This window comes from Symsagittifera roscoffensis, chromosome 3 (assembly GCF_963678635.1).
Source record: "Symsagittifera roscoffensis chromosome 3, txSymRosc1.1, whole genome shotgun sequence".
In the NCBI taxonomy this organism is placed as follows: domain Eukaryota; kingdom Metazoa; phylum Xenacoelomorpha; order Acoela; family Convolutidae; genus Symsagittifera; species Symsagittifera roscoffensis.
The window spans coordinates 45,583,266-45,609,266 of record NC_087064.1 but is presented as its reverse complement, the minus strand read 5'-3'; the positions used below and the strand labels follow the sequence as shown (position 1 = coordinate 45,609,266).

The window sequence follows — 26,001 nt, the reverse complement described above, 5'->3', positions numbered from 1 at the left end:
TGTCAAAGAGGCCTATTTTTTGATGAAAATTCTGCAAACAATGAAATAATTACACTAGAAACCATTCAAGATGTAGAAAAAGCAGGAAATATGGATTTCAACACTGACTAAACAAAACAAATCATCAATTAGTAAAAAAAAAGACGCAAACCTGCAAAAAACAAATTTCCAGGATCCACAATGTCAAAATAAAGCTGATTGGAATTTTCTCTGAGGCCTTCCTTACGAACCATCCGAACAAAACATTGAAAAAACAGTTACCAAGTCTGGAACTTGCAAACAGTATCACTCAGGGGCAACTTTTTTGGATACTGCTTAAGACCTTTTAATCGAGTTAGTCTTCCCAAACAAGTTTAATCACAGTTTTACTGTTCTCGCAACGTATCAACAGCTGTACCCAAAAGGGATTGTTTACATAAAAGTACTGAAACATTGTTAAAAGTACTGAAATTTCTTTTATTTATGACCGCAGATTTTGAAGTATCTTTGAACATTGGACTTTAAGTGAATTATGTACCTTTAATTAATTCCTGCGACAAATTGATCAATTGGGCCTTTTCTGTCACCAATTTTTCCGTACGTGGTCAGCGCCTTTGATACTTTTTCATAATTTTTTTCCGATAAATTCTAAAACTCTTAGTGTCTGAATAAGCAATAAAAGTAACCTGGATAATCATTAATCATAGCTGTTTATCTGAAACAATTTTATCAAATCTAGGAACAAATTTTACCGAAAAATTGATGCAGGAACATTAACAATTTTTAGCAATAACTTTGAAACACAAAACATTGAAGCACTCACAGAGTCTAGGAAAGTCAGAACTTTCACATGGAACGTCAAAATTTATACTGAAAAAAAAACCGTCAGTGCAGTGGTCATTAAGGCTTAAAAATAATGACTTAGCTTGTTTAATCCAGAACAAATCATAAATTCCTAAAATAAAAAGAACGCACATCTTCACTGTTGTTTCATATTCAAAAACAAGCCAAATCAATAACATTTTTTCTTTTATTAATGATCTGCAATTAAGGCTTTGTAACCCAAATGAATGCACAAAATAAGCGGAGCCTATCAACAAGGTACCACAAACAATAAAGTGAATTCAATCAGAAAGCTGAAGCGTTCTGCTTTCATGGATACAAAACTGACCATTCACTTGGAAACGGTCTCTAGAATGATGCAAACTTTAAACTGAATAACTTTAAGCTACTTCAAATTTCCCAATGAAAAACGTGAGAAGACAAAACTCATCAGTAGTTTATTGAAAGCTTTTGAAGCTGTTTGAACCGGCGGTTACCAAATTCAAATTTTTTACTGAATGATAATAATACTTTATTGATTTTCTCAGCAAAAACAAGTGAACGTGTTTTTTCCATTCTCAGCCTCACATCCACCAATCAATGATGAGACACAAAAATTTGAACCTGCAACTCCCAATGATCCGAAAGCCCACAAGATGTTCTCAGGAGAGCTTTTTCGGAGGAAAACGACGAGGCAGAAAGAGGAACTGTTTTCTCATTCTTGTTATCATAAGAGATATGGATGGTGCAAACAAAGATACATTTGACTCGAACTACCCAAAAACAGCAGATTTGCCTACAGTTGATGATATTGAGGAGACTGTAGCAACTGAAGAAAAAAAAAGCGCCTTCTACTGATAACGGCAATTGGGCAAAAGACTTTATTCTAGCTTTATGTCTTCAACCGATAAGATCATCCAGGCAAGATAGACCCGCAGAAGCAGGCAAGATAGAACCGCATTTCCGAGATACAGTTTAACGCTTACAATCCGAACGCTGTAAGCAACTGTTTGAGAGCATATGTTTAGCAATATGATTTTGCGTTTTTGAGAACATGCTAGCGTTATGAGTTTAGCAGAAAGTAGGAAAAGAATCCTTAAAAAACTATAGTAAGAGGGCCAGAACGCTTACATTAAATTTTAAAAAATACATTGCTTGTTGCTAAGTTTGTAGAAATAGTCGATGTAGAAAATTTTTTGACATGTATACCAAAACCCTTTAAAGGCGACTGCCGACCTAACTGGTGAAACAAGAATCACTTTTGACAATTCTGAGCAGTGTAGTGAATAAGCAAGTTAGCTCACAGGATAGGTTGTCGCGACTTATTTCAACAGCAGAACTTCTTTCCTTGTATAAGGCAGAACTTCTCAAGAACACAGTAACAGCTCATGAGCCTCTGCTATGACACTTGTCAATGCACTTGCCAGTAGATAGTCAATCTTCACTGTTATCACAGCTTTCACGCCCCCAATTCGAATACAAACAAAAAATTACACATCCAGAGAAAATAAAGCCCTGTGCATAAAAAATTCAGAGGCATCAGATGGAGTGAAACCATTAACTACAGATCAGTTAGACAATTTTATTGAATTCTCAAAAAATCAAATATGTCACGAAAAACTGGGAAACACAAATGAGACTTGCAACATATCTAGCGCTCCATAGACGCATTGGTCAATTATGTCAATTGTGTCACAATAAATTTGGCAGAACGAATCAGACATGCAACATCTCAAGGATCAACTACTTCACAAAGAAAGCCAAAACAAATGAGACATGCAACATTTAAAGGATCAAACCTCATGAAAAACTGGCAGTTAAAAAGACATACAGCAATTAAAGGAGGCCATAGACGCACTGCAAGTTAATATAACTGAAAATAATTTCCTCTTGATGATAGAACAAGCTACAGTTCTGATCATGGAGTTCGGTTTTGATTATAATTAATTGAAAGTTAATCATGGCAAAAAACTTGCATACTAAAATCCGCTGCTACAGAAGGTGCATAAAGGAGAAGAATGCCAAAAATTCATCATAACAATCGATTGCATTTAAGAAATCAAGGGCGAGAACATTAAAAGTTGAGACGATTAAAACGGATGGTTATAAAAGTCCTGTGTTATCATTTTGCCATCAGAAGATAAAATGTCGGACCTCAAACCAAAAAAAGATGCCAATATGGACACATTAATGCAATTAGAGACAAAACTAAACAACTATCCACATTGAAGGACTGAGAATTTATAGCAGCACCTATTGCAAACATCATGAGACAACTATAAGTTTGTTTGCTCGACAGTTCGAATTCTAACAACCTTTCAAACAATTACTGGCGAAAAGCATTTTCTCAAGGTTTATGTGGATTGGACTCTGTGTTCCATGCACTCTTCTATGATTTGTTTCATAAACTCATTGGTTTGGGATGACCTGCTAGTAAAATAAAATTATTTTTCAGTAGCGAACAGATACTTTTGATTGTTGTAAAACAAAAGCAGTATAAAATAACAAATAGAATGTTACATGAGCCCGCAACTCCGAAGTCTCATAAAAAACACGTTTTTAGTTAAACAATTATGTAATACGCTTTTTTGTTTTCTACCTAGATTATCTCTTGAGATGAGGTTTAGGATAATGGATGCAATTTTTGGGTTAGAGGTTTTTATTTTCTTAAACTGTTAATTTTGCGCGTTTTGTGCGGTTATCTTATCTTGGGGCATAGATTGTCGTGCTTTGATGGGTTGGAGAGAGAGTAGTATAAATCGATTCGTGATATTGATTTTTTACTTTCTCGTGACTAAAATCTAATTTAAGATAGACTTATCTAATCTTACTTAGGGGTTGAGATTTGTGATCAAGGGTTGGAGAATAGTAAATCATTCCACAAGGTTCAGGTATAATTAGAACGCGAGAAGATCGTTAGATACTATTTTATGACTGACTAAAGTTAAGTGACTAGCCTGGGTCATCTAGGGGAAGGAAATCAAGTGAAGGATGAGTAACCGAAGTTCTCCACTGTTTATCTTAATTAAACTGGTCAGTTCTTCAAAATTTTTTATTAGTTCTGGCTATTTGATAAGGGTTGGGTAGTGAATTGACATTTGAGGTCGTTAGGTACTTTAAAAGTGTGAGGGGGGAGAACAAAATTGTTCCGTTTGATCCAAGGGAAGCCTTGATGATCAGAAATAAAAGAAGTTTAATTTAAGTGACCGTTTAAAGATTCAAGGAAAGCCTTGATAATTTGTTTTTTAAGTTAAGATAATTCGAGAGAAAACAATGACAAACCTTGATAACATTTAATGTAAAGGTTTAAGTGTGAAAAGTTTTAGATTAAGGTTTAGGATGATATTAGTTTTGTGTAATTTGCTGTTATTTTTTAGGTGACGAAGCTGGGATGAAGAAATGATATGACAGATTATCAAAACTAACGATGATTTTATGTTTTAACTAATTTTTGCATTTTTATCCTACAAATTTTTTTTTTCAAAATGTTTTAATTTACTGCAGATTTTTTGGAGGAACGACTTGTGTTGTTTTTATCTGTCGTTATTGTATAAATAGTAGGTTTGGCGCCATTAAGGTGACAGAAGGATTTCTTCAAATTTTATGTCATCGAAAAAAAATTTAGATTTACTGCGGAAAGGATTCTAATTACATACGTTTGTTCCGGTTTCCGTCGTACTATCATGAAATCAATCGGTAGATTTTTTCCTAATCGTAGATCGTGCCTTGTCCTTAGTCTTCTCGCAATACCTGGTATTTCTCGTTTTGTTCGGAAAATTAGCGGTGATCTTTTGGGTCAGAGAGACATTTCCAATAAATTGCGCAATTTTTCAATTGTCTTATTCTAAAATCTACTTTTCTTAATCTAAGTTAGTTAAGGTCTTGTTCGAGACTTTTGGTCGCACCAGATGAGTTATGTCCTTTTGACTGTACTCATAGAGTAATTTCTTTTAAGTACACTGTCTGCTCGTCACGCTATCTTATTTTTGGTCGGATAGATTCGTGCAACTTCTTAGTCTAATACCTATCTTAATCTTATTCTTATATCTCCTAGTCTCAATAGATCTAATGTATACTGTTTTATGCAAGTTAATTTCCAGAAGGAGAACAACTGTATTCAAAGTTTTATTCAAATTGCTTTGGTGCTGAAACTACAAGTAGTTTCAGCACTTACAAATAAGTGTAAATGTTAGTTATGGAATATGATTGGTTAGTTAAGATTATTTTATAGAATTAGAGAATTATATTTATAACCAATTATAAATTCTAGTTTAGAACTGGTTCCATTTGGCTTTTGTCCGTCTACAGAGTCGTATCGCAAACCAATTGCAGCCTCAGATTTTCACCATTCTCAAAGAGGCCTAATTTGTTGATGAGAATTCTGTAAACAATGAAATGATTACACTAGAAACCATTCAAGATGTAGAAAAAGCAGGAAATATGAATTTCAACACTGAATAAACAGAACAATTATTTCCTAATGTTTGCGTAAATAAAGGTCTATTAATACAAAAACTTAAAAGTCTATTAAAACGCGATCCCGTCAAACCCATCCATTTCGTTCATCAATTAGTAAAAAAAAATACGCAAACCTGCAAAAAACAAACTTCAATCATCCAGAATGTCAAAATAAAGCTGCATGGAATTTTGTCTGAGGCCTTCCTTACGAACCATCCAAACAGAACATTGGAAAAACAGTTACCAAGTCTGGAACTTGCAAACAGTATCACTCAGGGGCAACTTTTTTTGGATACTGCTTAAGACTTTTTAATCAAGTTTGTCTTCCCAAACATGTTTAATCACAGTTTCACTGTTTTCGCAACGTATCAACAGCTGTGCACAAAAGGTATTGTTTACATGAAAGTACTGAAACTTAGGTAAAAAAACTGAAATTTCGCTTATTTATGAACGCAGATTTTGAAGTATCTTTGAACATTGGACTTTAAGTGAATTATGTACTTTCTAATTGTTTCCTGCGACAAATTGAATCAGTTGGGCCTTTTCTGTCACCAATTTTTTCGTACGTGGTCAGCGCCTTTGATACTTTTTCATAAATTTTTTCCGATAAATTCTAAAGCTCTTAGTCTCTGAATAAGCAATAAAAGTTACCTCGATAATCATTAATCATAGCTGTTTATCTGAAACAAATTTATCAATGCTAGGTAAAAACTTTACCGAAGATTTGATGCATGAATAACAACAATTTTTAGCAACAGTATTGAAACACAAAACATTGAAGCACTCACAGAGTCTAGGACAGTCAGAACTTTCACATGGAGCGTCAAAATTTATACTAAAAAAAAAGGTCAGAACAGTGGGCAGTAAGGCTTAAAATTACTGACTTAGCATGTTGAATCCAGAAAAAAAACATAAATTCATACAATACATAGCACGCACATCTTCACTGTTGTTTCATATTCAAAAACAAACCAAATCAATAACATTTTCCAATTTTTTCTTTTAATCATGATCTGCAATTAAGGCTTTGTTACCCAAACGAATGCAGAAAATAAGCGGAGCCTATTAACAAGGTGCTACAAACAATAAAGTGAATTCAATCGAAAAGCGAAAGCGATCTGTTTTTATGGATACAAAACTGACCGACCATTCATTTGGAAACGGTCTCTAGAATGATGCAAACTTTAAACTGAATAACTTTAAACTACTTCAAATTTCCCAATGAGAAACGTGAGAAGACAAAACTCATCAGTAGTTTATTGAAAGCTTTTGAAGCTGTTTGAACCGGCGGTTACCAAATTCAAATTTTTTACTGAATGATAATAATACTTTATTGATTTTCTTTTCCTCAGCAAAAACAAGTGAACGTGTTTTTTTTTTCCACTCTCAGCCTCACATCTACCAATCAATCATGAGACACAAAAATTTGAACCTGCAACTCCCAATGATCCGAAAGCCCATTAGATGCTCTCAGGAGAGGTTCTTTGGAGGAAAACGACGAGGCAGAAAGAGGCACTGTTTTCTCATTCTTGTTATCATAAGAGATACGGATGGTGCAAAGAAAGATACATTTGACTCGAACTACCCAAAAACAGCAGATTTGCCTACAGTTGATGATATTGAGGAGACTGTAGCAACTGAAGAAAAAATAAGCGCCTTCTACTGATAACGGCAATTCGGCAAAAGACTTTATTGTAGCTTTATTTCTTGAACCGATAAGATCATCCAGACAAGATAGACCCGCAGAAGCAGGCAAGATAGAACCGCATTTCCGAGATACAGTTTAACGCTTACAATCCGAACGCTGTAAGCAACTGTTTGAGAGCATATGTTTAGCAATATGATTTTGCGTTTTTGAGAACATGCTAGCGTTATGATTTTAGCACACGGAGTAGGCTGAAGTATATAGGAAAAGAATCCTTAAAAAACTATAGTAAGAGGGCCAGAACGCTTACGATAAATTTTAAAAATGGTTTTAAGATTCAAACAACTCAATACAACATTTGAACTCATTTCGACACTTTAAAAAGTAAATTTAATTATCAAACTACAGAATGACTATGTCGTAAGAAACTTTGACTACAGAAAGTCCTAGTCTAGAGAAAATATTATAATTAATAATTAATAAAATATGTGATATATAATTTTAGTTTGAGCCCTGTCGCTCTCTGTGGATAAAAAATACAATAAAAAAGTAAAACTGGAAAAAAATCCGTTGACTCACCGACAAATTTGGAATGGTCAGATATCAAGTTTTGCTGGGCTAAGTAGAGCCTAGTTTCTTGTGTTTTAAGCTGGGTTTGCAGCAAATGAAGAGCAGAAACATACAAAGCAGCAGTGCCAGCAACATTGATCAACTGTTGTCTGCAATAATAGACTCCACTTGGGGCACTGACAAAAGGCATGAGTTTGCGATATATTCAGATAATGAAAACGCACCTTCGTTAGTCTAGTCATTCAGGCTCATTGAACATCATATATAACAGTGCATAGTGAAACATTTTATGTGGGTTTCAAAATTTTCGACAAACTTGAGCAAAAATGGTTTTGTTCTCAATAGCTTGGTTCCTACGACAATTGTAAAATGAACTGAAACCACAGCACAAAAAGCTAAACAATCCACGGAGTGAAGTAAAGAACTTTTTCAACCTCAAAAAAGAACAATTCGATGGCCGATACGAACCCTCGCTACCAGCAGTAGCCTAAACAGGGTATATTTTGGACATTTTGGAGGAGGGTTCCTCGTAAGATCTCATAAATTGGAAATTATTCAGAAAATTTAAATGCTTAAGAGCCAAACCAAAAGACAATGTAAACAATACATTGCTTGTTGCTAAGTTTGTAGAAAAAGTCGATGTAGAAGATTTTATGACATGTATACCAACACCCTTTAAAGGCGACTGCCGACCTAACTGGTGAAACAAGAATCACTTTTGACAATACTGAGCAGTGTAGTGAATAAGCAAGTTAGCTCACAGGATAGGTTGTCGCCACTTATTCCAACAGCAGAACTTCTTTCCTTGTATAAGGCAGAACTTCTCAAGAACACAGTAACAGCTCATGAGCCTCTGCTATGACACTTGTCAATGCACTTGCCATTAGATGTTCAATCTTCACTGTTATCACAGCTTTCACACCCCCAAATCGAATACAAACGAGAAATTAAACATCCAGAGAAAATAAAGCCCTGTGCATGAAAATTTCAGAGGCATCAGATGGAGTGAAACCATTAACTACAGACCAGTTAGACAATTTTATTGAATTCCCAAAATATCAAATATGTCACGAAAAAATGGGCAACACAAATGAGACTTGCAACATATCTAGCGCACCATAGACGCATTGGTCAACTATGTCAATTGTGTCACAATAAATTTAGCAGAACGAATCATACATGCAACATCTCAAGGATCAACTACTTCACAAAGAAAGCCAACACAAATGAGACATGCAACATTTCAAGGATCAAACCTCATGAAAAACTGGCAGTTAAAAATACATACAGCAATTAAAGGAGGTCATAGACGCAATGCAAGTTAAAATAACTGAAAATAATTTTCTCTTGATGATAGAACAAGCTACAGTTCTGATCATGGAGTTCGGTTTTGATTATCATCAATTAAAAATTAATCATGGCAAAAAACTTTCATACTAAAATCCGCTACCACAGAAGGTGCATAAAGGAGAAGAATGCCAAAAATTCATCATAAAAATCGATTGCATTTAAGAAATCAAGGGCGAGAACATTAAAAGTTGAGACGATTAAAACGGATGGTTATAAAAATCCTGTGTTATCATTTTGCATCAGAAGATAAAATGTCAGACCTCAAACAGAAAATAGATGCCAATATGGGCACATTAATGCAATTAGAGACAAAATTAAATAACTATCCACATTGAAGGACTGAGAATTTATAGCAGCACCTATTGCAAACATCATGAGACAACTATGAGTTTACTTGCTCGACAGTTCGAATTCTAACAACCTTTCAAACAATCACTGGCGAAAAGCATTTTCTCAAGGTTTTTGTGGATTGGACTCTGTGTTCCATGCACTCTTCTATGATTTGTTTCATAAACTCATTGGTTTGGGATGAGTGATAAGTTTTTCGCTGAAATCCGAAAAAAAAGTTAGGATTGTCAACTTTTACGGAGACAGAAAAAACTAAAAAATAACCTGAAGTATATTTGTAAGAGAAAATTTACCTGTTCTTTTTGCCGAGGAGAAATTCAAAACACTCGATGTGACAAATAATGATGAATCATCAATGGATCACCACGACCCACCCAAGGGCCGCCCTCAAGGAATCAAAGAAATAAACTCATTTTGATTGCGTTTTTGCTATGACCTGCCGGAAAATACAAAATGTTTGTCAGGGCCGAACAGATTTTTTAATTACTTTGATTAATGTATAACAAAGCAGTATAAAAGGGGAAAAATGTTAAATTAGCCGCAAGTCCGAAGTCTAATAGCAAACACATTTGCTGCCCAGGTTGCAAAAACTATTACAAAACACATTTGCTGCCCGGGTTGACCTGTCATTGATAACTAAATCATGCTTTCAAGAAAAGCAGGTATGCCAAAAAATCGAAAAGTTTTGATAGTAATTATACCGCAGTAAAATAGTATTCTGGCTGGGACGAGAAAAACAATTTCATTTCTCTTTTTTTCTACTTCGTATATTTATCTTTTTCATTGTGTAGGGTCAAGAAAGTCACAGGTAACCAACTACGGTTAAGCCCGTCGAAATGTGTATATTGTAGACTTTTGCAAATATGCTATGACCTGCTAGTAAAATAAAATTATTTTTCAGAACCGAACAGATACTTTTGATTGTTGTAAAACAAAAGCAGTATAAAATAACAAAAAGAATGTTACATGAGCCCGCAACTCCGAAGTCTCAGAGAAAACACGTTTGCTGCCCAGGTTGCAAAGTCTAATACAAAACACATTTACTACACGGTTTGACCTGTCATCAATAACTATAATATGCTTTCAAAAAAAATAGATTAAACCAGAAAATCGAAATGTTTTGTTAGTAATTATACCGCAGTAAAATGGTATTCTGGCTGGGACGTGAAAAACACTTTCATTTTTTAATTTTTTCTTCTTCATATACTTATTTTTTTCCTTGTGTACGGTCGAGAAAATTGCTGGGAAACAATTACGGTTGTGCCCGTCGAAACGTGTATGTTGTAGACCCTTGCAAATATGCTATGGCCTCCTAGTAATTTTCAATTATGTGTCAGGACCGAACAGATTTGTTATTATTGATTTTGATTATTGTATAACAAAAACAGTATAAAACGAAAAAATAATAATACATTAACCCGCTCATCCGCACTCTATTACAAAGCATATTTGCTGCCCGGGTTGACCTGTCAGTGATAATTTTTTTTTTGCTTTCAAAAAAAAGCAGAGCAAGCCAGAAAATCGGAAAGTTTTGCTAGTAATTATACCGCAGTAAAATAGCATTCTGGCTGGGACGAGAAAAACAATTTCGTTTTTCATTTTTTCTATTTCATGAATTTATCATTTTGATTGTGTACGGTCAAGAAAGTCGCAGGTAGCCAACTAAGGTTGAGCCCGTCGAAGCGTGTATGTCGTAGACTTTTTCAAATAGGATATGACCTGCTACCTGTAACATCTGCAAAAGTCATTTTTGAACCTCATCTTAACCCATTTTGCATTCACCTGCATGTTGAGAAGACATTTTTAAGCATGTTGAGAAGACATGTTGAGAAGAAATTTTATCAGAATTTTCATCAAGAACTTCTCACCAAAGTAAGAAGTAAGAAAACACGAGAAGAAATCATAATACAAGTTTTGAAAAAAGCCGAAATAGCACCACTACTGTCCTCTTCAGTTGTAGATTGTTTAATATCTTTACGTTAGATTAGTTAGCATATATGTGTGCCACGTTTTCCTCCTGTAGTTCCTTCTTTGAGGTAAAGTACCTTATAAGGAAACCCCACAGCTGACTATTCAGTTTTAGTACCAACTTCTCCTATAACTCAATGCATTTTTGGAATCTTGGGGAGAAAACTAATCCTGGGGCTATGTTGCCAGTCTTTTGTGGTAGTTATTTGATTCCCATATGTTATGTAGGTCTTATAGATCCCCTTTGAAGCGCGGATTGTAGATTCATGACTGATTTCTGTTCAATATATTTGGTCCGTTATAAATAACAATACCATTTTAGTCCCATATTTGACTTTGTTTATTGCGCTTTTCGCTGGTAAATGAACCAGGTGTTTACGCTTAACTAACTTCAGATTAGGTAAGTTTCCCCTCAGTTTATTACTTTTCCAACTGCTGATTTCTGTTTCAATGCCTTGTGGTTTCTATTTATCTATCCCAGACATAACTTAAACTAACACGCCAAATTTTCTCAGGTATATTTGGAGAGTAAATTTGGATCAAAATTAAAAAAGAATATATTCTGAAATAACCAACATCTAGCTCTCTCTTAAATACTAAAATAGTGATTTTACAAAAATTGACTGCGCCTCAACAGAAATCAAAACTAACGTTCAGCTCCGAACTAAGGAAAGAAATGGAAAGGAAGTGATTGTTGATCAATCTTTTTTCACTTTTCAGGTCTACGGGTAATGATGAAATCCTTTCTAATCAAGAAGTATTGTTCCAAAGTGTTTCTCGAAATGCTGTTCCTATCATGTTTCCGATTCGTTGTTTCAGGGTAAGGCAAGGTTATCCAGCCAGAAAAGAGGTGAACAAAATGAAATGAAGACCTATATCCCCCTTCATTTTTGATGAATAAACCTTAACTTGTAACAAAAATTAATTGTGATTCGCAGAGGATACATGAAAGGCTATCCAGCCTGTCTAAGCATTGTCCGGTTCGGTTATTGACTGAGTTACATTCCAGACTGAGCTACGTTCATGCGAGTATTCACACATTTCGCCCCACACACATTTCTCCCTTCAAATCATAAACTAAGAAAGCGGAGGTTAATTAACTGCGTAATAAGTTAGGGGTGAAACGTGTGTAATAAGTTAGTACGAAATGTGTGAAATTATTAGGGGCGAAATGTGTGAGGGGCGAAATGTGTGAGGGGCAAAATGTGCCACTAAATTTAAGAGGGGCCAAACGTAGCACCCCGCGCTCAGTAAAAAGAGATAATAATAGATCGTATTATAATTATAACTGTACTTTTACCAAAATTATAATTAACTATGAGCGCAAATTTTAGATGCTTAAACGATTTATCATCCATTGTATTGATAACTTTTTTAATATTAACTAATCGTCCTTTTTCTAGATCGACCAAATTGATTTTCCGAGCTCTCCCAAAGTACTTAAAAGACCTTGTTTTGGCCAAATATTGCGCGCCGCAGGCAAACTTTTGAAAAAACAAGCCAAAAACTGGCGCGCGCTACCCTCAAAATTAGTTTTTATTGGCGCCAAAGGTCAAAGGGTTCGTCACCAAATATGGATATCTCAAAACAGTACAAAGGGGGAACTCTTTAGGTAAGCAGGGGGTAGAATCCCTAAAAAAAGCGTCCGCCGCCCCCCCCCCTAAATCCATCCTTGCAGTAAACAGTAAGAAAGTGAAGAGTAAACAGTAAACAGTAAGAAAAGAAACCAACTGAAAAGCACACAAAACAAAACAAAAATAAAACAAAATGAAGCGATGACGTTTTTTGAAAAAAAAAGATGGATTATGATCGATCAAAATGGATTATAATTCAATAAAATTTCAGAAATTATTTTTTCAAAAAAAAATCGATTATAATGGGTTTTTTGTTTTGAAAAATAGTAACATTTTAATCCATTTTTAATCGATTATTATCTCTTTTTTGTTGCAATTTATGGAGACTGACAATGAAAATCCATTATAATCTATTATTTTCTCTTTTTACTGAGTGCGGGCACTCATTCGTGAGCGAAGCTTTATTTTTGCGCCTGTTACTTTCACGTGATACCTGCTATTTCAGCTATCACTACCACAGGGGCAGATCCAGGACTTTTTTGAGAGAGGGGTGACGGATTTTCAAAAAAAAATTTCGACTTTTTTTTGGTCGACTGTAATGATTTTCCGAGCTCTCCCAAAGCACTAAAAAGCCGCAGGCAAAATTTTGAAATAAACAGGACACAAAAGACGTTTTTGGAAAATATTGACCAAACAATCTTGTTTTTTCGGCGCGCGCTTCACACTCAAAATTAGTAAATATTGGTGCCAAAGACTTACGCTTTTGAAAAGCTTTACGCCTTTTGAAAAACTTTGAGGATAATTTGCTGGCATGTTTTTCAAGCGCTTCTTCAAAACTGGGGTTTTAAGTTTTTGATTCAAATTGTTACTATAATGATTGAAAAATAATCTAGTTTGTGCATTTACCAACTCTGATTTTTAACAATTCATATTTTTTCTGATTTTTTTCTAAAACGGGTTCGGTGTATGTTATATCGGCTTGGTCGATTTATGTTGCTCAGTTTCAAAGGTGAATTGTCTTCAATGCTTTTGCCAGTTACAGGATGAATTTTTTATTCGACTTAACGAGGGTCGACCCATGTTTTTTAATTTTAGTTACTGCTCGTTAATTGATCATTGTTATGGCCGCTTATCCAAGACAAAGATCTGAAAACTTTTTAGATAGTTTTTTTCGGTCCTTTTAAAGTTCTTTTTCTGGCTTGTTTTTTTTGAAATTGTATCGCAAGTCAATTTTTGTTGCGCAATTTCAAGAGCGAGTTGCTTTTAAGTCTTATGCCTGTCTCATGTGGGTATGAGTCTTAAAAATTTTATTTCAAAAAATTATAGCATAAATTTTGTTTCTAAATACAGTTTAGTTTTTGGCTTAACGAGGGTCGACCCAAGTTTTTCACCGTAGTTGCCGTTCGATCATGGATTTACGATGCTTGTTAGGGCTGAAGTTTTTGTAAACAGAGTTTTTTTAATTATAATTTCAGCTTAACTATTTTGAAAAAAAGCTTCCTTCTTTGTATCTTTTCAATATTTTGTAATGCATTCTCAATTTCTTATTTGAATTGCAAGTGTTACGAAGCTCTAATTCGCCTCTGTGTATGCCTCCTTGTAGACAATCAATCAAAGTTTTGAAAACTACGAAAACATCTTTAAGTCAGAAACGAAGCTGAGCTTTGGAACGCTTGCGTTACATCACAAAATAACACGGCCAGCCAGACGACAAAAAGTTAGCAAAAATTACTGAACCAAAAAAAGTTGAAAGTTATCCAAAAAGTTAGATTTATTACAGTTTTATATTACAATCGCATATTGTAAACAGAATAGGGTACCAGATTGTTGATTTGGTTAAAAGGATGAATAACTAAATTGAAACTTGACGTTTTAACTCCTCCCAAGCATGAAAAATTAAACTCGCCCGTGAAGCGACTCAAAAGGAACTACTATCGTGCAATTTGAACAACTAAACTAGATTAACATCAGTCAAACTTTTGTGAGCAAAAAAAAATGTTTATGAGCAAAAAACGGTGAAAACGGTTATAAAAAATTATACAAATTAAACAAAATAATGTATCTTTTTTCAAATATACAAAAAAATATTTACTCAATCAAATTTACCACCAAGATAGAGAAAAAATTAAATGAAAAGGGTATTTAAACTGTAAACATGCTCAAAATCGTCTTTTGAAATGAACAAGTCTATTGATGGTCCATGTGCCGTCAAACGGGAAGAAGTCTAGTAGCTAGACTTCTAAAAGATATTGATACCAGCTACTAGACTTTTTTCGTTAAAAATATGGTACACTGTACTTTTTTTCCTATGGCACATGGACTACCAACATTTGTCTCTCGTAATTTTATTGCACATGGACTAATATAACTTGTCATTACCGGTTTTTGGTATTATATTTCCTTTTTTAGACAATCAACCGATTTTTAAAAGCTATCACACTTTTAACAGACATTTTTGCAGGGTTAAAAACTAAATTTAGAGATATTGTTTTTTCAAATGTTAATTTTTCAAATATTAATAGCAAGGTTAGAAGGTAAAATTGGAAATAAAGTTTTTCGGATATTGATTTTGCTAGCAACTTGTTGCTCATTGAAGTTCAGTTTTGGAAATATTATTTTCTAATTTAATAAAATCATAAGGTTCAGCTTATAAAATAATAATTGGCGTTTCCCTGATTTGTTGGGGATCTAAGAAAGGCTCTGCAGTCTGTCTAAGCATAGGCCGTTTCTCTTATTTCCCCATATTCCTGGGAAATTTGACTGGATAAAAAACTGGCCCAAGCATAAACACTCGGTTTTCTTCGAAAGTCGGAACAATAACTTTTCAAAAGTAAATTATCTTTTCAAGTTTCAACTTAGGACATCACTGGCTTCCAAGTGGTAGAAAGAAACAATTTTGTTCAATATGACTAATTAAATAATCGAAATTAACTTAGAGAAGAAAATGACCTCTTTTTGAAAAGTAATTGTTCCGACATTCGAAGAAGACAGAGTGTTCATGCTTGGGCCAGTTTTTTAACCAGTCAATTTCTAATTTTTTCACTAAACAATGCTTACAGGAAAATTTTAAGCCAGATGAAGGATTTTATATTTTGAAGCTCAAATGTATTTGTAACCGGAGATTATTTTTTTGTTCCGACTTTCGAAAGTAACGGAATATTTGTGTCGGGGTGGGTTTTTTTCTTCAGACAAATTTAGACTTTTTAACTAACCATTGTTGACAGAATTTTTTTATATCGTTCGAAAGCTATTGTTGTCCTGAGTTCAAATTTGAAAAGATATTTCACATGTGATCATTTTTCGTAAAGTTATGGGGGTTTAAAGATTGCAATTTTGCCCAATTTGGGACAATTAACGCGCGATGTATTTCGCGCTATTAACGCGCAAGCGGAGAGTTAAGCGTCTTAAAATTGTTCCAAATTGGTTGAAAGAAGCTTAATTGCCATAATTGATTTGTTACAAGGAGCGAAGTCTATCCTTTTGTACTTTATATGGCGTGTGGGGGGATGATTTTCATTAAAAATATTTCAAATTTTAGAAAAAAAAGTTTCATTTTATTTTATTTATTTTTTAAATGTTATTACTGCTTCATAAAACCTTAAAAGGCAGTCGGAACATTCAGGGCTTCGCCCTGATACGAGCAGTCTTGTTTTAATTTAGGGGAGTTTTGAAAATTGCTAATTTGGCCAATTTGTGATAAATAACGCGCCATATTTTGCGTTTTTATAACACGCGTAAGCAGCAGATCAATGCGTTTCGAGTTACTATTAGCTCTCAATGTTAATGCGTTCTAAACTACTTGGTCTCAAAATTAGGACAAATGCTAAATACAACCCTTTGTAGTTCACATAACCGTGCGATGAATTTTTAGTCCGAATATTTAGTCGGGAACATTGTCAGAATATTTAGGGTTTTGCCTTAGTATAGGAGCAGTCTTGCTGAGGTTTCAAAATTGCCAATTTGGCTATTTTCCGACAATTAACGCGCGAGATTTTATGCAATCCGCTATGTAATCCACTCATAAATCGTTTCAAATTAAATTGAGGCAAAATATTTGGTGTTATTAATACTTTAACGGATGCTATGAACATCTCTCGTACTTCGCATAGCGTGGGGTGATTATTTGAAAAAATCTGATTTTTTTTCTTTCCATTTTGTTGAAAGTTTCATCAGTTGTTTTCAATTATTGTTTTCAAAAACTGTTTCAAAAAAGTTGGACGGTAGTCGGATCGTTCAAGGCTCCGCCCTAATTCACATTAAATTTTAACAAAAAAATAGTGAAGTAGCTACATTCTGTGCTAGCTGCAGCGCAACGGGCTGTTTTTGTCGATTCTACACGAAGCTAAGTATTTTTTCTCTAAAATTAGGGCAAATCTTATATCGAATATTTTTTCTGCAGCCGGATGACCGTAAGATTAAATTATTTTAAATTTTGGCTAAGTTTTTTTATTCTAGAAATCTGTGACATTCTGACATCATTGTTTGGCTATTTTGTCTTGGTTTCCACGACTATTGTATTCCATCTGTTTTATTAGCTAACGTTCGAAATTTTTGTAGATCTTAAAAACTGGAGTTTCATTCAATATAATTTAAACGGGAAAGGTAACACGTGTTTTATAATTCACTATAAATTTGATAATTGTTTTACTGCGTTCCACCGTTATGAGCACACTCATTTGTACTTGAGCTAAACTTCAGTACCATTTTTATTCACATATGTAGACATGATGGCGTGTCATCTCCCTTTCAATATCATTGCCATATTTGGTACTCAGTTAACCACCGTTATTGACTTCGAGTTCGATATTAGTAGATAGATTTATGATCTTGGTCTAAATCAGATCATCAATGAGGACTCCTCGACATGTTTCAGCGTGAAGTGACATTAGTCAAATAGTAAACTGAGTAAAATTGGTCACTGCTAATAGCAGACCGATTTCGATATTAAGCAAGCACATAGAGATAAACAAACAAGAAAGATAAGCGTCCCAATCCCCCACTAAAGCCTAACTAAACCTTCTTTAGGTAGCCGGGCTTTCGTTCAAGAGAGCTTCAAGACTCGGTACTATCATTTATGGCTGTTCGATAATTCAACATAAGTTTTGTTTGGACACTCCTTAATTTGAAATAATTTTAGCGCTCGAACTTGATCCTTTCCTTATCAGCAATCTCTCACATATGCTGAAAATCTCCAATTAAGCTCCTCGCAAGCCAGTTGAATCCGTAAGTCCTCAGATCTGAAATCTCTGTAAATTAGGTAAAAGTTATGCTCTGGAAATTTGTGGTGACAGAGTTCGTTACAACTGTAAAAAATATCATTGCGCGCTAGCAGATTCCATCGTCCAAGAATGTATTTTGAGATGCATTTCTCATTTGTTGGAAACCGGCACTAACCCCTGATGCTATTATATATTCATATGTTGAAAACCAAAAAATTACTGAGTTTTGTTATATGCATTAGCTTTCATCAACAAAACGGATCAAAAATGACCACAGACTTCTGTATTCCTTAAATTAAGATTTTTGAGAGTAGAATTATGTACCTGCTGAGAAAAATAATCTCAATGGGCTGCTAAGAACTTCTTGAGAACAAACTGAAGGGGCCTTTTTTCCGCTTTGTTTGAGCTTTTCGGGTGACGCTAATTAGCCAATGTTGTTTCATTGAGTGCCCTATCAACTGAATTATTTTGGATTTTGGATAACATAACAGACAATGTGCAAACAAACAAAAAAGTGTTGCTGTGTTATTGCCTTTTTAACCCGTTTGCGCTGAATGTCTTGGAACGCGGCAAGTTTTGTTTACACGAGTCAAGATTAGAGTAAGTTTTGTTAACGCGATTAACCCATTTTTAATGATAATGTGCTGTGCCATAGTGTGCTATCAAAAACCCTTGATTTTAATTTTCTGGTTTTTAGAAAACTAGTTTATTGTTTTACTTCTTTTTCAAACTGCAGCAAACCGCTTTTACTTTTCAGAGTCAGCCAGTCTGAGCAAGAAAATGATACAAAGTTGCCTCTTATTGTTTGGGAGATCTTTTATTCAATAAAAAATTCAACAACTAGTTTTTCTATTTCCTGCTCCGAGCGGTAAATGCCATAAAAGACTTGAATTTTTCTAGTCGAAAAATGTTCTGCGAACAAACAGCAGAGCAAAAACAGTTGATTGCTTATTTTTCAGTTTGTGTTTTTAGCATTCTCGCACGTTGCAGTTTGTTTGTCATTCCTTCCTTCTTTTGAATTTTTATAGCGAACTGATAAAAAATCACAAGAATTTTTGTCCGTATTACTCATTATTTTATTCCTCCAAATTGTTTGTTAGGTCCCATTTTTCCATACTTTGTAAGCTGGGAATGTTTTTACGCTAAAATACGGCGGTCATATTAGATAACACGTAAATCTAAGTCTCGCCTTTTCATTCGCTGAAAATGAAATTAAGTGAATTTCATTCGTTATCTTTCAGACTATTTTATCATTTTAACAAAACTCGACCACATTATAGCTAACTTTATGCTAGAATAGATCCAGAAAACAACATTTATAGTAGTACTATTACTTCAATTTTGTTTACAAGTAGGGGAAATTTTTATCAGAGCAAGTTCGAACATGATACAAAATTTAGCCCAGAAACCCTTTCCCGATCAATCATTTAGGTGATATTTGTTTCACTTGAGTAGCTGGTCTCTCGGCACAGGCCTTATTCCTTCTTGATAGTTTACTGTACTACGAAATAGGAACACATTTTAAAGCCTAAATTGAAACTACTCCTACAGGATCAACTCTCAAAAAACTGCCAATTTCAACATGTCAAACCGGCGAATTGAAGACTTCATTTTTGACCCTAGCACTATGTTCCATCAGCAACTCCTTATGCCTTCCACCATTTCTCAAACAACGCCCTCAAGCGTCAAAATTCACCATCAAATGAACCCGAAGACTCCGGGTCCTCGGAGAACCAGGAGTTACACAAATGTTCACTCCATCTTAATTACAGTTCTCTGTTGTCTTTGTCTTTCTACGAGTTTCGTCAAGGCATGGGATCCCAATGAACATCAAATAAACACGGTTGAAACCCACTTTTACGTCTCGGAGAACCGTCACGAGAACTCTCTAGTTTACAGTTTGAGGGATTCCATGAGTTGGGTTGGACAGTAAGTAGTCTATTTTTATGTCGAACTCCGTTACGTTTTTTCAAAACTAATTTGCACTTTTTCAGATATGCTCAAAAATCGAAAAAAAAAAATTCGATGATTAAATCCGACTGAAAAAATTACCAAAAAAACGGTACACTTAACATTGGGTCTCTTAGAAAAGCTATACAAAGCAAAAAAAAAACAATTAGACAAATTATTTTCGGAAATTTAAGGCAAATTGCTTTCTTATGAGACCCATACATATTTTCAGGATCAAAATAGATTTTACCAAAAAAAAAACAAGATTAGCCGGTTGCTGTGCAACTAGCACTGAAAGTTCCGACCACAAATTGTCATTTCCAAATTGTGTCGTTTTTTTTTGTGTTTCGTGTCACAAGAGGAACTAGACGAAAACTAGTATTCAAAAAATAGAAAAACCAAACAAAAGAAAAATCTTGAAAATTTCCAAATTTTCCTTGAGGCAAATTAGTTTTAAATAAAAGCTTAAAGAAAAGCGCAATATTATTATAAAACCTAGCTCGCCTGAAATTAGTCTAAAAAGCAAATATTTCAGGCGGTTTTTTCTCCGCACCGAGAAAATTTCCAAAAACGAAGTCGGTACAAGCATGATAGCTGGGTCCCACAAAAAGCAAAAATGAAAGATGGGTCCCGCCATTCTTGTGATAATTTCAAAAACACAGGTAAACATTGCGAACCACTTTTTCAAAGATTTTATGGCTTAGACATTTTTCTTCAGTGACCCATCTTAATTTTAGGTACCCAACAATCATTACTTATACCACGAAGTCAATTAATTTTTAGGCCGTACCAATACAGCATGAGAGACCCTAACTCCCATTTCGACATCGACAACGAAGGCCGAATTACTCTCATCAAACTAATCGACTACGAAAAGACGAGCCAGGAGAAGTTTGTAGTTAGTGTGTTTAACACACAGACAAACATACAAGAGTATTATGTTAACGTGATTGCTGATGTGTTCGACGAGAATGAAGCCACTCCCACTTTTATTCCGCCAACAATCGAGGTTGAGTTCGATCATTTTCCGGAGACTGGCGAGTTTATAGCACAGGTACAGGCGACCGACGAAGATACAGGTAAGTTGTCGTTAATTTGATTCAGGCGAAATTTCACTTTTGAGTACGATAGTTGGGTTACTCTAAAATTTTCAGAAAAGCATGCATTTCATAATTCTTCACTTGATTTCTTGGACTTTCGCAAAAAAGACTTAACCCCGCACTTTCCGTTATTAATATCTAGACTCCAACAAAACCAAAAAGATATTTGTATCATGCACAAGAGTTAGCAATGGTGTATAAAATATCTCGAATACTCAATTCTTTCCTTGAACAAAATATATTCACGTTTTTTATTGAAACTCGATTTATTTTTAGAGGACATACCGAGACTCCGATTCAGCATCAAAGATGACCGATTCGCTATAGACCAACGAAGTGGTAAGATCACAGCAGCCAGCTCACTCGAGTCTTACTACACCACTCCCACCCGCCCTAGACCTTTCTCTTCTGGAGTGGAACCCACGTTCCAACCCATGGAACACTTCAAACGTCTCACTAAAATAGAGCTCAAAGTGTTCGTATCTGATGGACAGAAAAGCAATCCTGGGCTCGTTATCATTACAATTCACCATCCCCAGGAGTCTAGTTTCGAAGCGATTTCTGCAGAGGCTGAACCTAGCGAGCCGGTGAACCCTAGAATCGTACACAGGACAAGCCAACAGAACGAGTGAGTCTTGTTTCCATCATACATTTGCACGAAATCAATTAAAACAACAAGCACTCACATGAACAAAAACAAAAAAAATAGATTACGCAAACATCTGAAAACCTTGTTTAATTGAGTAGCATAGGACCATTTGAAAAATGTGGAGAAGGCTTTGTATTCAGGCGTGTTTTAGTTTCCTTTTCTTTTGGTTTTCCACGCAAAATCAGGTACCTCAAATAATCATCGGAATGGGTCGAGTGATTCGAACGACATTAAAAAAATCAAAAAAAAAGAAAAACGGTGCCGAGAAAAACCAGTTTCAAATTTTTGACTTTGGCCTAGTTTCAAGTTAATAAGGTGAACGCGGTTTTTATGCTTAATTTAAGCCGTGATAACTTAATTTCACTTAAGTAAAGTTAGTTTATGGAGTTTTCCAACGCCAATTGTGGAACCAAAAACTTCAAAGCTCAAAAAATTTTCTAACAATTTATTTTTTGTTTTCTTGTCATTTTTCTACAAAAACTGTTTTCCAGTTGCCCCATTTTAATATGACTGCCGATGATTCCTAAGTTTTATTTTTTCGTTCAGAACTTTTGAAAAAATGACACTAATTTGAAAAAAAACTATGGTCCGAACATTCTGTGCTAATTGCACAATTACCGGCTATCCTTGTTTACTTTTGTATAATTTCTCAGCAACTGAATTGTTTTTAAAATATTTTTCAAAAAATTTTTTATCTCGCGTTTCATTGAAACACTTAAATTGAGAACTTCGCTTTAGTAAGCAGCTAAGTTCAGTTGTTTAGTTAATAACAGAATTGAAGAACCAAAAAGTTGTTTTTTTTATTTCGCATATTATTCCACTTACGATTTTGGTTCCAAGAGATCACATTTTAATACTCACTTACATTCTGCATTCTCGTCTTGCATTATTTGTTCACTATAATTACCCCTATCATAGAAACTCATAGGTACATAGTTCAGATTCAGAAAGGCTCAAAACAAATTGCGCATTTTCAATTCAGTTTAACTCTGCCGCTTCCTCTGCATTCGACTTTGAAGTCTAGAATCTAGAACTTGAATGAAGCTATTTTGGCGTTTTTTTGCTCTTTTGTCTGCCTTACAGTCTAGACAGTCACTTATACTCCATGAGATCACGCGCCGAACACGGTGCCTAGATCAATGTTTCATTAACAAACGTAAGAAACTACTACCGTCATGTGGTGTTACTACGCATCAATCAAAACTTAGCGCCACGCTCTTTGCTGATCAGAACGAGAGAATGCACCAATTTACTTTATTTGCTGAAGAAACTAGCGAAGGCGCAGGCAGGGGGTAACTAACAATAATTAGTTAGCACAGCGTAGCTACCAATCATAAGTTTAAGTAACTTTTAATGAAATGAAGCTAGGCACTTGGCTCTTTGTCAATTTGGACAAGTATTTGGACTGTTTGTGTTAAAACAGCCTTCAGGAGCATGAGTATAAACATTTCGTTGAGCATCGTACCAAGAAATGGAGAAATGAACTCCTCTTTCGTTAATCCACTTGTCGCCCAAAACAAAGTTTCAAAATTATGTTTAAAATATGCCCCTGGTCAGGGGCGGATTTAGGGGGGGGGCGGACGCCCCCCCCCCTCAGGGATTCGACCCCCTGCCGACCCAAAGGGTCCCCCCTTTGATACTTTTTCAGAAATCCAGTTTTGGCCGACCAACCCTAAAATTTTTCTAAAGGCGCCTTTGGCGCCAATATATACTAACTTTGAGGGGGAGCGCGCGCCAAAAAAACGCGATTTTTTTTGTCAAAATTTTTCAAAAATTGCCCAAAAACGGCTTTTTTGACTGTTTTTTCAAAAATTTGCCTGCGGCGCACAAAATTTTGCCAAAGTAGGGGCAAAACAGTGCTTTGGGAGAGCTCGAAAAATCAATTTGGTCGACCTAAAAAAAAAAAAAGGTCGTCAAAATTTTGGAAAATTTTTTGAAAATCCGCCCCCCCCCTCGAGAAAATCCTAGATCCGCCCCTGCCCCTGGTCAAAATCTAGGACAGCTGATTATGGTCTTATTTTCTGTTGATGTGTCTGTACTTAAGATATTTATAGAGCTCATTGGCTTATAACCTGCTGGGTTCGTGGTGACAACCGTCTTTTAAAAATGGTCCGGCCTCACCCGAGGCATAAAGAGCAGAGCAAATGCTGTCTTGGCTCTGCTTGCTTGTTGTTACAAGTCAAGCTGTTTGATCGTATTTACTCCAGGGGGAAGTCAAACTGTGACTAGGTGCCAACTAAACATCTTTATAGTCTAAACTCAACTGAACCAAAAAAATATAATTATAGTTAGTATTAAATTGGTAGTCGTTGAGTGTAATTGCATCACGAGTAAACAATTTTGTTATGATGCTACTTAATCAATGCGTAGGATGTTACGTTCGGGTGGGGTGGTGGTATTAGGCGTAGGAGATTAGCGGACTGTTGATTGATGTTTCATGTTTGACATGCAAACTTGGATGTTTACACAAGACCATGATTTATTTGAAGTCAGAAATAAAACTTTGCAATCGCGCAACTTTCTCTTCTCAAATATTACTTTCGAAAGAGTTCTTGACCTTTGTAATCAAACTTTCCATTAATCTTCTAGCGTTTCATCAGTTTTTTTTTAAATAAAAAAAGGAGAAAACAAATTGGATTTTTTCTAAACACCCTTGCAGGGTTGCATGATTAAAATCAACTTGATTTAAATCAATGATTTAAATCGGATTTTAATCGTAGAATAAAAATAAAAAAAAATCAACCCTTGTGTTACCCTGCCGAGTGCCGCCGTAAACATACAACCGATCTCGCAGTATTTACATTGGTTGCGTACTTCGCTCTGCATAGCATACTTTTAACTGGAAAAGTTTTTCAGTACTTTCGGATTTATCCATTCCAGTCTCAGAAATTGACAGGGAATAGAAAAATATGGGTAACTTGTGTTCTTCTATCGGATGCTGAATCAGTAATTTTGCGTCAATTAATTGATTCTTGAAACAAAGACGTTTCCAATAAAAATTGAAAAAATCTAGGTAAAATAATGAAAATCGGATTTAAATCAATCGAGAATATACATCAGATTTTTATGCAACCCTGCACCCTTATGAAAGCAATAAAATACAATTCCTGATATGACAAAATAGCTATTTAAGCAGATGACTAATTTGTCATACATAAAAAATCACCCTCTTTGACAATTCATGCCAACTATAACTTCCTCTTTGTTCTCGTAAAGTCAGCGTCTGGTATGACCCATAAAAATTAAATATAACTATTTGTTTACGATAAATTAAACATTGCAACATTTTTCAAAAACATAATCCTGGATCATAATGTTCGCCTGATGTATACTGCAAGGCACAAATAGCGCCCATACAGTAACAAACAGCAGTCTTTTTTTAATGAAAAATAGCCCTGGAAAATTTCAGTAAAGTTAAAAATATTAAGTTTTCAGCCTTCATAAATAAGCAAGCTGTTTTTTTTTGCATAACGGCTAATTGAAGAACTTGTAGGATATCAATATGATAGAATTGTCTAACTTAAATTTCATAAGTTTACACAGAGACGAAGCGGAGCTTCGCGCCACTTCCGACACAAAACCAGAAAGCCGTTAAGGAAAAAAAATCGTAAATGTCGAAAAAACTAATCGATCAAAATGAATAAAGCTAGTTTTGAAACACAAACTGCCAAGACAAAACAATCTGAAATTATCATCCAAGCGGTGACAAAGCCAGAAATACCGTAGCAGAAATCCTTTAACCCAAAAAAAATCAAAAAGACATAAAAATTACGCACAGGGGCGGATCTCGAAAATTTTGTCGACCTTTTTCTTAGGTTGACCAAATTGATTTTTCGAGCGCCCCCCCCCCCCCCAAAAAAAGCACTAAAAAACCCAGTTTTGGCCACATTTTCTGCGCCGCAGGCAAAATTTTGAAAAAACAGGCCAAAAAAGGCGTTTTTAGGCACTTTTTGGAAAATTTTAACAACAAATAGCGTTTTTTCCGCGCGCGCTCCCCCCTCAAAATTAAATAGTGTATATTGACGCTGAAGGCGCCTTTAGAAAGTTTTTAGGGTCTGTCAACAAAAATGGATATTTCGAAATAGTACAAAGGGGGACCCTTTGGGTCGGCAGGGGTCGAATCCCTGAGGGGGAGGGGGCGTCCGCCCCCCTAAATCCGCCCCTGCATATGCACACAAAATTTTTTTACATTCGTTAAACAAATGCAGTATGAGGCCACTAAGCCGATATAACATTGGCCAAACCTATTAAGCCGATAAAAAAAAGCAAAAAAAAACTGTAACAAATCGAGTCTTAAAATGTCGAAGGGGGCAGATATTTAAAATGGTAACATGCACAAAACATGTCTGTTATAGTGACTTTGTCTACG

General features: G+C 35.1%; 1 protein-coding gene across 1 annotated transcript in view; it reads left to right on the top strand.

The window, feature by feature from the left end:
- LOC134842446 (uncharacterized) overlaps window positions 1-26,001 on the top strand; it is a 122,633-nt gene that overhangs the window by 88,633 nt on the left and 7,999 nt on the right. Inside the window, exons 2-4 of the mRNA XM_063858788.1 lie at window positions 19,485-19,862; window positions 20,667-20,962; window positions 21,260-21,611. Of these exons, the coding sequence (XP_063714858.1) occupies window positions 19,516-19,862; window positions 20,667-20,962; window positions 21,260-21,611 (995 nt within the window). The 5' untranslated portion in view covers window positions 19,485-19,515. The remainder of the gene's footprint in view (window positions 1-19,484; window positions 19,863-20,666; window positions 20,963-21,259; window positions 21,612-26,001) is intronic.